This window comes from Leptonychotes weddellii, chromosome 4, assembly GCF_054177405.1.
Source record: "Leptonychotes weddellii isolate Sample4059 chromosome 4, ASM5417740v2, whole genome shotgun sequence".
NCBI lineage: Eukaryota > Metazoa > Chordata > Mammalia > Carnivora > Phocidae > Leptonychotes > Leptonychotes weddellii.
Window position 1 is genome coordinate 136,742,209 of NC_138372.1, and position 14,024 is coordinate 136,756,232.

At 46.9% G+C, this 14,024-nt stretch overlaps 1 protein-coding gene across 2 annotated transcripts; it reads left to right on the plus strand.

Moving 5' to 3' along the window:
- The first annotated feature begins 205 nt into the window (after positions 1 to 205).
- Positions 206 to 7,996, plus strand: OSR2 (odd-skipped related transciption factor 2). Of its 2 annotated transcripts, none has more exons than XM_006730241.3 (4): positions 206 to 596; positions 4,696 to 5,464; positions 6,545 to 6,644; positions 7,416 to 7,996. In XM_006730241.3, the coding sequence occupies exons 2-4, from the start codon at positions 4,809 to 4,811 to the stop codon at positions 7,596 to 7,598; spliced, it is 939 nt and encodes a 312-aa protein (XP_006730304.1). In that variant the 5' UTR covers positions 206 to 596; positions 4,696 to 4,808; the 3' UTR covers positions 7,599 to 7,996. The 2 variants fall into 2 exon arrangements, with proteins under 2 accessions (XP_006730304.1, XP_006730305.1); XM_006730242.3 differs by having other exon boundaries at positions 207 to 596; positions 7,498 to 7,996.
- The last annotated feature ends 6,028 nt before the right edge of the window (positions 7,997 to 14,024 follow it).

The window sequence follows — 14,024 nt, forward strand, 5'->3', positions numbered from 1 at the left end:
TCACCTTCGGCTCATCTCTGTAACAGGGAAACCTCGAGCAAACCTGTGCCTTTAAGACTCAGTTGCTATCCAAACACAAGTAAACAGAGTGGACCATTAGCGGGCGCCGGGCGCGGAGGCGGAGTCAGCCTCCGAGGGCCCCGCGCTGCAGCAGGACGCCCGCCCGAAGGGGAGGCGGGGCTGCTACTAAAGCCCGGGACTCCTGGCCGCGAGCAGCCTGGGGAGGGACGCGGGCGGGGACAGAGCTCGGAGCGCTCGCTGCTGGAGGGTGATGGCCCTGCCAGAGTGCAGGCTCCGACCTTACCCGGAGTCGGCGGCTGGAGGCTCGCGGAGGCGCGGGGTTCCGGGCGAGCGCTGAGCGCCGGCTCTAACAACCCCCGGGCTTTGCAATCTCCACGTCCACAGACCTGGACCAAGGCGAGGATCCGCTCTCGTTTTTGCTGCTCGTCGTCCTCCAGATCATGTCCGCGGCTCCCGGGATTCCGCTCGGAAAAAGAAGTTTGCCCCGCGTGGACCCAATGACCTTTCCGAGCTCTGCGCCTCACCACCTGGGCCGGGTCTGAGCCGCGCTGCCCGGGCGGACCTTTCTGAGGGAGGTGAGTGTCCGCTCTGGGAAGGAGCTGCAGCCGCCTTAAGGAAGGAAGGGTGTAGGGGGTGCAGGGGACACTCACATTCTTGGTCAGGCGTGCCGCACGTTCAGAAATTGTGAAAAGAAATCAGATGGATGCAGTCTTGGGGCATTGTGTTTCTCACTTTATCGGATCCCCGGCACTCCACTCCCGGCTAACACTTAAGGACACACACTTTTATGTGCTGTCTTTAGTTTTGTTTTGCGACATTTAATCTAAGCATTCAGCAAGGCTTCTTATAAAAGCTGATCAACGTACGCTGAGATAAAGCCCCACAATCCCGTGGTGTTTCTGACGGTGCCGTAGTATTCCTGGTCCACCCGTCCCGGGGCAGCCGCGGCAGCGCAGCGCGAACGCGCCGGGACTCACACTGCCTGCCTAGCCCGCGCGTTTCAGGAGAGAAGTAATAGTTCAGTCCCAGGTAATTCTCCAACCTTGTGCTGGCCTTTTGATTTCCCTCCCAACCTCCAGTCCTGGAGGTGGGGGGCGGTGGGGGGTGCAGAAGGCAAATTCCCCTGGGGTTTCAACGCTTAGATTCTCGCCTAAGAGCTACAGAGAAACGAGTGGTGGTTGCAGGAAGGAGGGAGAAAAAGGTGTTTGTGGAGGGAGCGCTGGATCCGTCACCCTACCTGTTAGCAGAGAACAAAAGAGGGTTGGCGCTTTCCGAAGCGAAACGGCGCAGACAGCTACTTTCTCTGCTAAACAAACTGCAGTCCTGAGCAGAACAAGAAAATTACTCACGCAGGGGGAGCGAGGGAGCAGAGAGAAACAGAACCCAGATTATGCGGAAGGCATCTTAATTTAATTAACTCCTTGGGAAGGCAGAGGCGCTGCGAAGGGGCAGGAACTTCGCGGCCGTTTTCCTCTGTTCACCTGATCCAGGCTGGCCAACATTATTACTTTTTAAATGATCTCCTTATATCTACTAAGACTTTCGCTCTGATTTATGCAAAATTCCACTGTGGCGTGGGCTGAAGTTCAGCGAGTCTATGGATCCATCCGTCGTTTCTCTCACACCAACACACAGGTTTTAACAGATGACCCCTGACTGTATATTATTTTTAGATAACTCAGTGTAATAACAGCATTACCGAAGGGCAAGACTCTATCAAATTACCACGTACCTTTTTTTCTCCAATGTTTTGAAAGCTTCTCTGAACTGAAATTAGTTATGTACACTTTTTTTACTTGTGGACAACCAGTGAACTAAATTTTACAAAACTTCTGTACATGCCTGGAAATCCCTGTGAAGAAGACTGATGAAAGAAAACTAGCCTCAGCTCCACCGAAATATTAATGTCTTTTCATTGGTTCTTTCCTTGTAAAATTAAAAGTAACCAATGGTCCGAAAAGGGGTAGTGAAGAAATGACAGCAGAGGATGATGATCGCTGTTATTGCCTGAAACTCAGTGTGGGAATTACATGCTCAACTCTAGACAAAACGAAAGTACTTTAGATCTCTGCCTTGACTTAACATATCTTTTGACATACATTTCCAGCAACTCAGTGGGAGAGTGGAAATCTAAATTCCCTAATTATTTATGGCAAAAGTGTTTGGTGGATATTTAGGGTTGTTCTGTTTGTAAAAGGGTTGAAGTCACCAATGGTTTGCTCGTCCTCTATGAAGAAACTATCTATCCTGCAAATTAAAATGAAAACTTACTATGAAATACACTTTTGTGCCACTTTGGAGCTGAACTGTAATAGAGTTGCTAATTTTTGTGTTATAAACCATTTGAAGAAAGGGGAAGGAAGATGGCACTCAACTTTGTGCCTGCAGAATTAACATGTAATGTTTAGGGCAGATTTCACTTTGTGCACGTGAAATGGAAATCACAGGTGGTGATATTCCTTTGATTGACAACCTCCCCCCTGGCCCCATAACAGTGGTAGGAGTTGTACTTTGCCTCCTGTATTTATTTCTAAGAAGTCTAGTCTGGGAATACACCCAAATAATAATTTCAGTTTCCTCTCTAAGGGGGAGACCACTTTTTAACACTAGGGGGAAGATGATATTTTGAACCTCTGGAAAATCCTTACACAAAAAGAAGGAAATAAAAGTGTAACTTTTTATTTTTAATGGAAGAGGAAATAATCAGCTAGATTACCAGGGATCTTAGTACCTTTTTTTCTGCCTTTCTAGGAGAGCTTGAGGGTTGCCACTGAACAAAAATGAATCGTGATTTGTGGTGGGAAATTTTAATGGAGGTTTACAGTTTCGGTTGAATGGTCTGACTGAGCCCCTCTGACTGTTAACACACCTCTCATTAACTCCCAGTCTGAACTCCCAGACCAAATACCACCAGGCAGAAGCGGTTCATTAATAAATCCCTGTCTCTGAGCATTCCAAACAGAAGAGGGGGGAGAGAAGGTGTGGGCCTCACTGAGGTGACCAAATTCTGCCTTGTCAGAGCGCTGTGTCATTAGCGCGGTCCCCCAAGTCTGCCCTTGGAGCCCCGGGGCAACACTTCACAGCGCACTAGAGAAGATTCAGGCGTGTAAAGGGGTGGGTGATGAGGGGAAGACTGGACAAACCTTCCCACCTTCCTGCTGCGTTCAAAAGCCAGGCTTAAAGGTTGTTGGCTCTAACCGGCCCGCCTGCCCCTCTCCAGGGAAAGCACTCAGCTGTGAGTCCCGCACCTGGGGAGCTGCCCTCAGAGGCAAGGCCCAGGTCGGGCGGACCTAGCAGAACCGCTGCTAAAAGGCAGCTGGAAGTGGGAAAAGGTGGGCCCACCCTGAATGCAGGTGAGGTGTCCTGGGGAACCTGGGTCTGAAATCAGACCTCTCTATTGCTCTTTGGGGCACAGAGAGATGCGAGTGCTTGCACCCTTCTTAGGCCCAGGCCGCACACGTCTCCCAGCAGATAAACGAGCTTCCTCCAGGCGGGCAAAGCCGCACTGTACCCGGCCTGCTCGCTGTGACTCCCCTGCTGCCCCTTTCCTATCCTTCCCCAGGGGGCCCACTCTCCTCCACTCCTCTCTGCTCTTCTCCTGAGGCCTCCCCGGTGTAGGAAGCGGCTCCCCGGTGCCAGGCCGGGACGCTGCTCCGGCCTCCCGAGAGCTTGGCGCTCAGTCTGGGAGAAGGGGTTCCGGCCTCAGGGAGGTTCTCCGCCCACCCACCCCTATCCCACACCACCGCATCGCACCCCCCCCCCCGGGAGCCTGAACCATCTGGAAGGGATCTTGGTAGGGGGTGGGAGGGGACGGCCCATGGGAAGCGAGGAGGGGGCGATTCCAGGCTGAACCCGGCCCCCGAGGTGTCACTTTTCTTTCCTGCGGCCCGTCACCGCTGATAAATGGGATTGAGGCAGAGGAAGGAAAAAGAAAACCTCCGAGGTCAGCGCGGGGCGAGATTGGCCCCTCCGAGGGCCCGAGGGCCCTGGAGCGCCAAGCTCACCGGGGCTGAGCTCCCGCACCCGCCGCGGCGTGGCCGGGGTAAGCGCGGGAAAGGCGACCACGGGGCGGGGCAGCCGGCGGGGGGCGCAGCGCGAGGCGCAGCCGCACCGCGCGGCTCGGACCGGCCCTCCTCGTCGTTCCCCGGGGAGCTCCGAGGCGCCTCGACCACAGAGCCTCGGCCCTAGGCCTGCGGGTGCGGGTGTCTCGGGCCGTCGTGTTTGCCCGAGCTGCGCCGCACAGGGTGGGGTGGGTGGGCTGAAGTGGGTGCTGCCTCTGCAGAACCACAACCCCCCCGCCGCCCCCGCCCCACCAGGCACACACACACAGCCTGCCTTTCTTTCTTCCGGGGCCCGGGTCTTCCGTTCCTTGCGTGCCCGCAATCCGACCTTCCTGTGGGCGCCCACGGAAGGGCCGCCGGGGCGCGGGGTGCACCGCTCGCCAGAAGGCCACTTCCTGTCCCGCCTGCCACCCTGGTCCCGGGGCCGAGCTCGGTGCGGACTCGCCCGGCAGGCGCTATGCGATTCCCTCACCACTCCTTTTGAGGACCCTGAAGTAGAGTGGGGAGGAGGACTTTGAAGGAAGGTGTGGTAACCCTCGCTGGCGCCAAAGGGCAGGCCGAGCAGGCTTAGATAATAGTCACAACTCTCCCTCTCTTCCCCTGCCATTTTTAGGGTTTGCTCTGCGTGCTGTTGTCTCTCTGGGTTTTCACCGGAGCCCCACGCCCACCTGCCTCTGAGTCCTGGAAGAAAGGGGCGGTTCCCTCCGCCCCCCAGCACCCGGGAAAATGGGGAGCAAGGCCCTGCCGGCGCCCATCCCGCTCCACCCGTCGCTGCAGCTCACCAATTACTCCTTCCTGCAGGCGGTGAACACCTTCCCCGCCGCGGTGGACCACCTGCAGGGCCTGTACGGTCTCAGCGCCGTGCAGACCATGCATATGAACCACTGGACGCTGGGGTACCCCAACGTGCACGAGATCACCCGCTCCACCATCACCGAGATGGCGGCGGCGCAGGGCCTCGTGGACGCGCGATTCCCTTTCCCGGCTCTGCCCTTTACCACCCACCTCTTCCACCCCAAGCAGGGAGCCATTGCCCACGTCCTCCCAGCCCTGCACAAGGACCGGCCCCGTTTTGACTTTGCCAACTTGGCGGTGGCCGCCACGCAAGAGGATCCCCCTAAGATAGGAGACCTGACCAAGCTGAGCCCGGGGCTGGGTAGCCCCATCTCGGGGCTCAGTAAATTGACTCCGGACAGAAAGCCCTCCCGAGGGAGGTTGCCCTCCAAAACGAAAAAAGAGTTTATCTGCAAGTTTTGCGGCAGACACTTTACCAAATCCTACAACTTGCTCATCCATGAGAGGACCCACACGGATGAGAGGCCATACACGTGTGACATCTGCCACAAGGCCTTCCGGAGGCAAGATCATCTGCGGGATCACAGGTGAGGTGGGGAAAGAGGTTGGCCTGGGAAGGGAAGGCGACTTTGTCCAGAGTACCGAATCCCTGAGAGACATTCCAAGTGTCACTAAAATCCCCTCTGAACTAGAATATATCCCCAAAGGCCCTCCCTGGCGGCCAGCTACAACTAGTCCCCAACATTTACCTTTCTCCTCTGCTGCTGTCTCCTACTGCGTCCTTGTTTGGAATGCGGGAGGGCCTTTCCTCATCCCCAGGCAGTTGCAATCTGGTGGGTTGGCCTTGGTCCTGAGATCTGTTTCCCAGTTTCCTCCCGGTTGCCATTGGGGAGGCGGAGCAGGTAAAGCCGAGGGCGCCCAAAGACCTTCCCATGGTGGGTATTAGTCCGCGCTGCCGTCAGACCTTTTCTAGAAATGTTCTCCGGCGACCTTCTCTGGGTTCCTTCCCTTTGCTATCTCCCCACCCCCAGGTGTACCCCAGAGCCTGCCAAGGCGACCTTTATTTTATTTTATTTATGTGGATCTTGAGATCACTGAATTTAGAAACAGCTCCCCACACCCCCTCCACGACCTTAAACTCTGCATTCATACACGGCAACTGAGGAAATACTACAAGTGTTTTCATCCGGTAAAAACTTCCCAGGAGAGGGGTTGGAGTATCTTCTCTCTGGACTCTACCTGCTGTTCCATGGAGTTAGAACTTCCGTTGGGATCCTCCGCGGCTGTTTAGAGATTCGCTAAAATCGGTTCCTCTGAATTCAACCTTGCCTAACATCATGATTTGGCCAGTTTAAGTACCAGAGAAAGCCGTAGAGACCTGGAAGGACTCATTCGGCACGATTTTGAGCTCCAGAATACGCCAGAGAGGGCGATCAAGTGTAGATAAAGACGGCGTCCGGTGAATGTTTTGAAGAATCTGTTAGTTGAGGTTAACCATAAACAGAATTACACAGGAAAAAAAAAAAAAAAAAGTAAAATCTAAAAACATAAATAATGGGAATCCCGTTTCTTTTGTCCTTTCACGACTTCCTTTTGAGTAACTGTCAAAAGAAACTCCTCACCGTGGTGGTAAAACAATTTCACTGAAACCTTATATTGATTTACAGGTATATCCATTCCAAAGAAAAACCTTTCAAATGTCAGGAGTGTGGGAAAGGATTTTGTCAGTCTAGAACTCTAGCGGTTCACAAAACTTTACATATGCAGGTAAGTTTGTTTTCTTGTTTAAAGACAATGGCTGGTTTAGTTTTATCATTTTTGCTCCTTACAAAGGTGTTCAATGGCAAGCTCTTTCTTTTAAAGGCTCTGTTTAAATTTAGTTTTCTAGGTGGGGAAAACAGCACTCAACTTTTTTATACCCTCCCCCAAAATTAATCTTACTTAACACAAAACATTATTATGTTTTTCTTAAAGAAAAGACCATTCTCTGTATTCTAAATCCTAATTTTAGAATTATTTTTTCCCCCATCTGATCTGCCCTGCATTTAAAGCTTTCGTGTTTGGGAGGAAATAAAGGTAATTTCGATAATGGAGACATGGTGAAATCCCATATGCTCTCTCTCCCAGGGGCCTCATAATTTGTAGTTTTCTGAACATTGAGGAATAGTTTAATTTTCCAGCAAAGAGGAGCCTTATTGCCCGGGAGAATGTCATTCCTTAAGAGAGGATTAGAGTTTTTCCTTCCTCCTTTTCCTGCCTGTGACACGGTGATGAAATGTAAAGAGCTGGAAATCACAAAGCCCACCGCGGTGGCCACTGGCAGTTATCAGTGTAATGGGGGGCGGGGGGCTGTGTGTGCCGGCGCGTGTGTTTTCATGATTGGAGGATTAGGAGCCAGATTTGTTCCTGCAAGTCCCCTCTTTTGTTGTCGTGCGCGTGTTATGTTAACGCTTGTGATACCGATAAGACAGAAACTATTGAGAAGGGTGCGGTGGTGGTGTGAAGGATTAATCCTTTGCTTGCTTCACATCTGAACAGGAATCTCCACACAAATGTCCCACATGTGGAAGAACCTTTAATCAGAGAAGTAATCTGAAAACTCACCTTCTCACCCATACAGACATCAAGCCCTACAGCTGCGAGCAGTGCGGCAAAGTGTTCAGGCGAAACTGTGATCTGCGGCGGCACAGCCTGACCCACACCCCGCGGCAGGACTTCTAGAGAAGCCCAGGATGTGTCCCATGCCGCCGCGGCTCCCCTCCCCAGACACCTCTCCACGCCTCCCACCCAGGGGTCGCACCCCCAACCCCTTACTGACCCCAGCTCTTCCCTTGCTGCAGCCGCACCTGCAGCTACAGGGAGTTAACTCTTCTTCCCCAGGACTGAGAACTGTAGAAAGCCACACAAGTACAACCCTTCACAAAGAGCATATGCTAGTTTCTTGTAGATATTCACAGCTCATTTTAGAGCTCTGTACATAATGTCGTGGGTCTTTGTTTTGTCGTTTTGTTTTGTTTGTTTTTGTATCTTGTTGGATGCTCCTAGCTATGGAAAATGGAAGCCAAATTTATCTTCAAAGAGTGTATTTTCAAAATAAAACTTCTTCTTGTTTGTTTCAACACTTCTGCAAAAGCGTCTTGCTATTTAACTTCTGTTTTTCCTTTGGGTTCTGGAAGAGTAGGATGCCTCCAAAATATTCAATACTGAGGGTATTCTTTATCCCTAGGTTTTTAAAATAAGACTTCTCACAATTCTCTTACTGAAGTTTCAGCCCTTCCCTTTCTGTATTGTGGCATTTTGGAATTGGACAGTTTGGAATTGAAATTTTTGTTTTTCGAAGATATTAAAATTGATACCCTTAAGGTTTTATCCCCTTTTGTTTATTCTAATTCCTTGTGTATTATTCCTTCAGATAAAAGCAATATAATGATCCTTGTTAATAGCATGCAACTCCATGACTGCCCTACCTGAAAGCACAAGGTGAGAAAAGTCCTTGACCTAATGTCAAAGTTTATGATGGACAGCTTCTCTTACCATTAGACTTTGAACACTATCATTTAGCACTATAGACAGAGACTTTATCCTGGTTTCAGGAGAGAAGCCTAATAATCCTCCTATAGAAGAGTGCAGGAAGGTGCAACCTTCAACTACTTAGCTGTGAAAATATTTCTTTCCTAGGGTGGAGATGCTTTCTTCTAGAAGGTTCAGCTTTCTCTGCAAAGCAAACTGAGTTAGGTCGCTTGCAAAGTCTCCATCACTGGTTGGCCTTTAGTGCCTGGGAAAATGCCAGAAGTATAGATACTCTGGAGCTCATGGCAAGTATATAATAATCTTCTGAGGCATTTCAACCTTTCCCAGATGGTTCCTGGGGAATGTGACACCACTATCATGACAGACAACCTGTATAGGATTTAGGTGGAAGGCTTTGGACACAAATAAACTGTAGTACTAGGCAGGGGCTGGAAGGGAAATAACTGGACTTAAGGAAGGATCAGAGGAACCCATGGCCCAGTAGCCCAGGAGGTACTCACAGGCTTTAATACTGAACAAAAGGGTGAGTTAGGTCCTCTCAGATTTTTTTTCATTTTTATATTTGTGTTGGATGACATGTTTCATCTTCAGGGTGATACCAGGTAACTCGTCCTGTTTGTACTTTAGAATTCTCCAGAATGGTACATAGGGATTTAAGGACTAGATTCCAAATTTTTTGCCAGTGCCTTGTTCAATACAACTTACAAAGAGGTTTTAAAAAGTGTTCCAGATTCAATGCTCACTCTGTTCTCAGGGGAGCTGGCTGGAAGTCACTTCTGCTTCTCATGAGAGATGAATTCTCTCCAACAAAGTGTCCACTCACCAAGCCCGTGTGTCTAATGCTCACACAAATTCATTTCTCAACAGGGGATGGGCCCAGGTCTTCACTGAGGAGAGGGGGAAGGGATGGAATGTGAGGGTGCATGTGTGTGTGGTATTTAGAAGACTGAAATTCTTGTTTGTTTTCTTGTGTTTGTACAGAATTAACTCAGTGACCTCCCTACCTCTACTCTCTCGAGCTCCTGTCCACCTTGGCACAGAAGATCTGAATACTTTAGGGCAGGGTTACATATTGACTGTCCCTAGAGCTCCCCTAATCCTGCAGGCATTTTCCATGTAGTCAGTCTCGCTTCCCCACCCACCCCAGCTGACTACAAGCGGCAGAGTTCCATTGCACAGGGTTCAGTCCAATTATCAAAGAACGACCCTTGCTCACTATCAAGCTCTGGCATATCCTTGAAGTCCCTGTCACAAGGATAGTTAGATAGGAATAACCAGAATACTGTTCCTCTGCATTTATTTTAGTTGAAAAAATAGGAATCAGAAGTGAATGAGGAAAAAATAAAGTGGAGAAAGCAGTTCCTCTTCCTGGATACACGCTATTTCAAAAGTTAACATGAATTTATTTATACAGTCATTCATTTAACAAATACACATTTTGGAATCTTGACTACTTAGATAATTTAAAAATCTAGGGGCACCTGGGTGGCTCAGTCGGTTAAGTGTCTGCCTTCAGCTCAGGTCATGAGCCCGGGGTCTTGGGATGGAGCCCCATGTGGGGCTCCCTGCTCAGCGGGCAGTCTGCCTCTCCCTCTCCCTCTGTCCCTCCCCCCAACTTGGGCTCTCTCGCTCTCTCTTTCTCTCTTGCTCTCTCAAGTAAATAAATACAATCTTTTTAAAAATCTATACTAGGGCTTAATTTAACAGCTCTCTTCAATCTGCACTCTTAAAGCCAGCATCCATCTAGACTTAGAAAGTGATCTAGCCTCAGAGCACACTCTTCCACACCTCGTGATCTCAGGGGAACTTTTGAACAGTGGGTTCCTTCCTCTCCAAATTCAGAGTTTTGTTTTCTTCTTCTTTAGAATGTTCAAGTATGTAGGAAATGAATCTTATGTGAGAAAAACTTATAAGATATCATAAGGAAAATGATATCTTGTAGCTTATGAAATTAATCTATTGAGGGTTTTTTTGTGGGTTTTTGTTTTGTTTTGGTTTGATTTGGGTTTTGTTTTTTTGTTTTTTTGTTTTGTTTTTTTTAGAGAAGAGTCATTATTTGAGTTTTAGATTAGCCCGTGTTTTCCTTACACCCTCTACCATAGTCAGCTCATGAATCAATACTCCTGGCCAGAGACCAGGAATGGGAAATACCACGAGTCATAACCACAGTGCTGAAGAACTTCATGTACAGCGGTTAAGTATTGAGCTGTGACTTTAATCTTATTTTGCAATCCATGCATGAGATTTTAAAAATAATATCTAAAATTTAATTATATTGTGATCAGTTGTTAATGTAAAATTATGAATGTGTGTTAGGTGCACTTATTGATGCTAACATTGAAATGTAGGTCATCAGAGTATTAGTGTTTTATAATTGCAGTAATTAAAATTGCTATTTTGCACAGAAACATCCTCTTACATGAGGAAGCTTTCCAAATTTAACTCTAAGACAACTAAATATTTAAAAAGCAAACAAATCTAAAATTTCAAATTATAAATAGACCTAATTACTACTAGTGATCAAATCAGAAGCACATACTGGGAGTTTCTTCTACTGTTCATTTGTCATATGTTAGCATAGACATTCGAACCTCTTCACTTAAATCATGTTCAGTCAGGTACCCTCTCCCTAGTTTTGATTTTGGAGGGACAGCCTATGCCTGGAAGGCACTTAGGACGTAGTTCTTGAACACTGTCAACATGATAGACTATGTGCATTTAGATTAAACAGAAGAGAAACTACAGCAAATTTTAATACCAGAAGGGTATTACCATGACATAATGGGTTACCTTTCCTATTCCCAAAGTAATTTTAATATAATAATAATAATAATAATAATAATAAAAGAGAAAAAGTTGATGAAACCATGTAACACATTGCAAACAGGAATGACTTTTGTATTTTGGAGGATTATTTGTGTTCACCTTTATTAGTGTATTATATTGAGGCTGTGTTTCCCAATTTTTCCTTTGGAAATGTAACTTTCCAGGGATAACCACCTCTGCTGACAGGAATGAGCAATAAAGGGAGTGGATATTCAGAATGATTCAGCTTTGATGACCTGAGATAGTTCAAGTTCATTCCTGTTTCTTTATTGCTTGTCCCCCGCGAACACAAATTACATTATCATCTAAGCTGTATAACTTTTTCTATATAACTATCCAAGGCAAAAAATGATAGTGAAAAACTATAAGTAAATAGACTACAATAGGAAATTGTTGGGTAAATTATAATGCTGTATCTGTTATGTATAGCATTATACTAGGTATATACTAGGTATGTACTATACTATTAGGTATAACTTTCTACTGCAGACAGAAAACCTGACTAAAAGGGGCTTACACAATAGGGGATTTATTTTCTGACATAACAAGAAGTCTCAAGGAAGGGTCCCAAGATGCATAATTAATTGGAGTGACAAGATCATCCAGAGCCCAGTTCTTACTTTTCTCTTCTTCCATTTTTAGTGTGTAGCCTGGCTCCCTTCATGGCCACAAGATAGTTGCAACAGCTCCAACCACCAGTTCTAGGGCTTCCTTTTGACACACATTTCATAGGCAGGAAAAGGATATATCTGTTCCTTGTATCACTTTTTCAGAACTAAGGATCTCGCATAAATCCAACCTATGGGGCGCCTGGGTGGCTCAGTAGGTTAAGCATCTGCTTTCCGCTCAGGTCATGTTCCGGGGTCCTGGAATTGAGCCCCTATCAGGCTCCCCACTCAGCGGGGGGGGGGGGGTGTCTGCTTCTTCCTCTCCCTCTGCCCCTCTCCCTTGCTCGTTCTCTCTCTCTCTCAAAATACATTAAAAATATATTTTTTAAAAATCCAAATGATGGGGCGCCTGGGTGGCTCAGTCGTTAAGCGTCTGCCTTAGGCTCAGGTCATGATCCCAGATTCCTGGGATCGAGTCCCGCATGGGGCTCCCTGCTCCGCGGGAAGCCTGCTTCTCCCTCTCGCACTCCCCCTGCTTGTGTTCCTGCTCTCGCTATCTCTCTCTCTCTGCTAAATAAACAAATGAAATCTTAAAAAAAAAAAAAAATCCAAATGATATGCCCTTGTATCTTAATGGTCAAAATTAGGTCAACCTGCTCCTTCCTCAGCCAATCACTGACAGGGACAATAGAATTATCCCATGATTGACTTAGACTAAATAAAACTCATCTTCTAAGCAAAGGAATGGAGCCAGCCTTCCCTGAAGCCCTTGACTGCCTGAAAAAAACCTGAGTTCTGTTAGCAAGGAAGAATGGAGAACTGAGTATTGCGAATACTAAGTGGATGTTAAAAGTGAAGTTTCTGGGGGCGCCTGGGTGGCTCAGTTGTTGGGCGTCTTCCTTCCGCTTGGGTCATGGTCCCAGGGTCCTGGGATTGAGCCCCATATCGGGCTCCCTCTCAGTGGGGAGCCTGTTTCTCCTTCTCCCATTCCCGCTGCTGTGTTCCCTCTCTCGCTATGTGTCTCTCTGTCAAATAAATAAATAAAATCTTTTAAAAAATGAAGTTTCTGTTAATAATCTTATGTTAGGAGATGCTTATGTTATAACAGAAGGATATTTAGTGGCGTACATATTATCCAAACTATATAAACAAAACCTTGAAAAAACTAAGCAGAAATAAAGACTAGCAGAAAATACACCAAATTGTTAATAGCAGTTATTCATGAGTAACAAACCAAGGGTATACTTTTCCTCTCCTTTTCCAATTTTCAACTCTCCCAAAATGAGCATGTGTTACTTTTATAAAGGAAAGGGTAATAAAATAAATAAATAAAAATTAGTTTTAAAATTCAAGATAAATTCTTAGTTTCCCCAGTATTTTTTTCCGTCTTGCTTTATTGCCTCTGACCAGCCTTCGCTTGTTTCTTTTCACACACACCCACATATATCTCTTGCTTCTTCTAAACCATTTCTTTAATTTAGTTACGTCCTTACTTTCTAGTTCCTTTTCTTTCTTCCTTGATTTCTACTCAACTCCTTTTCCTGTTGTTTCTCTTCTCTTTTGTAGGTTTCTGTACTCTGGTTCTTTGTTTTCTTCCTTGGAAGAGCTTTAATAATTCTGGTTCAGTGTTCCTCCAGGTGTGATCATTAGAATTACCCAGGGTACTTATTTCTGGGCTCTCCCTAATCCAGTGGGTGACTTGGAATTCCTGGTGATAAAGACTCAGGACTCTGTATTTTAAACAAACACTTCAAGTAGTTCTTATGTATAATGCAGACGGAGAACTTCTGCATTAGCCTTTGACACCATCATTCCCTTTATCTTATCCATCACGCATTTACTATGTGCCTACAGTAATAAACATAAAACAAATTTCAACCCACTTTTCTTTACTTATTTACTCACTGTCCTTGAAGTGGTGAAATTTTCCTCTGCCTTGGTTCTTATTATTCTTCCATGGTCTCTCTCTATGTGCTTTTCTTTTCTATTGTTGCTGTCTCCAAATTAGATTTTTCTTTTTTGCATTAATAGACATCTTTGGATACAAAAGTAGGGATCCAAAAGGGTACGTGCACCCCGATGTTTATAGCAGCAATGTCCACAATAGCTAAACTGTGGAAAGAGCCAAGATGTCCATCGACAGATGAATGGATAAAGAAGATGTGGTATATATATACAATGG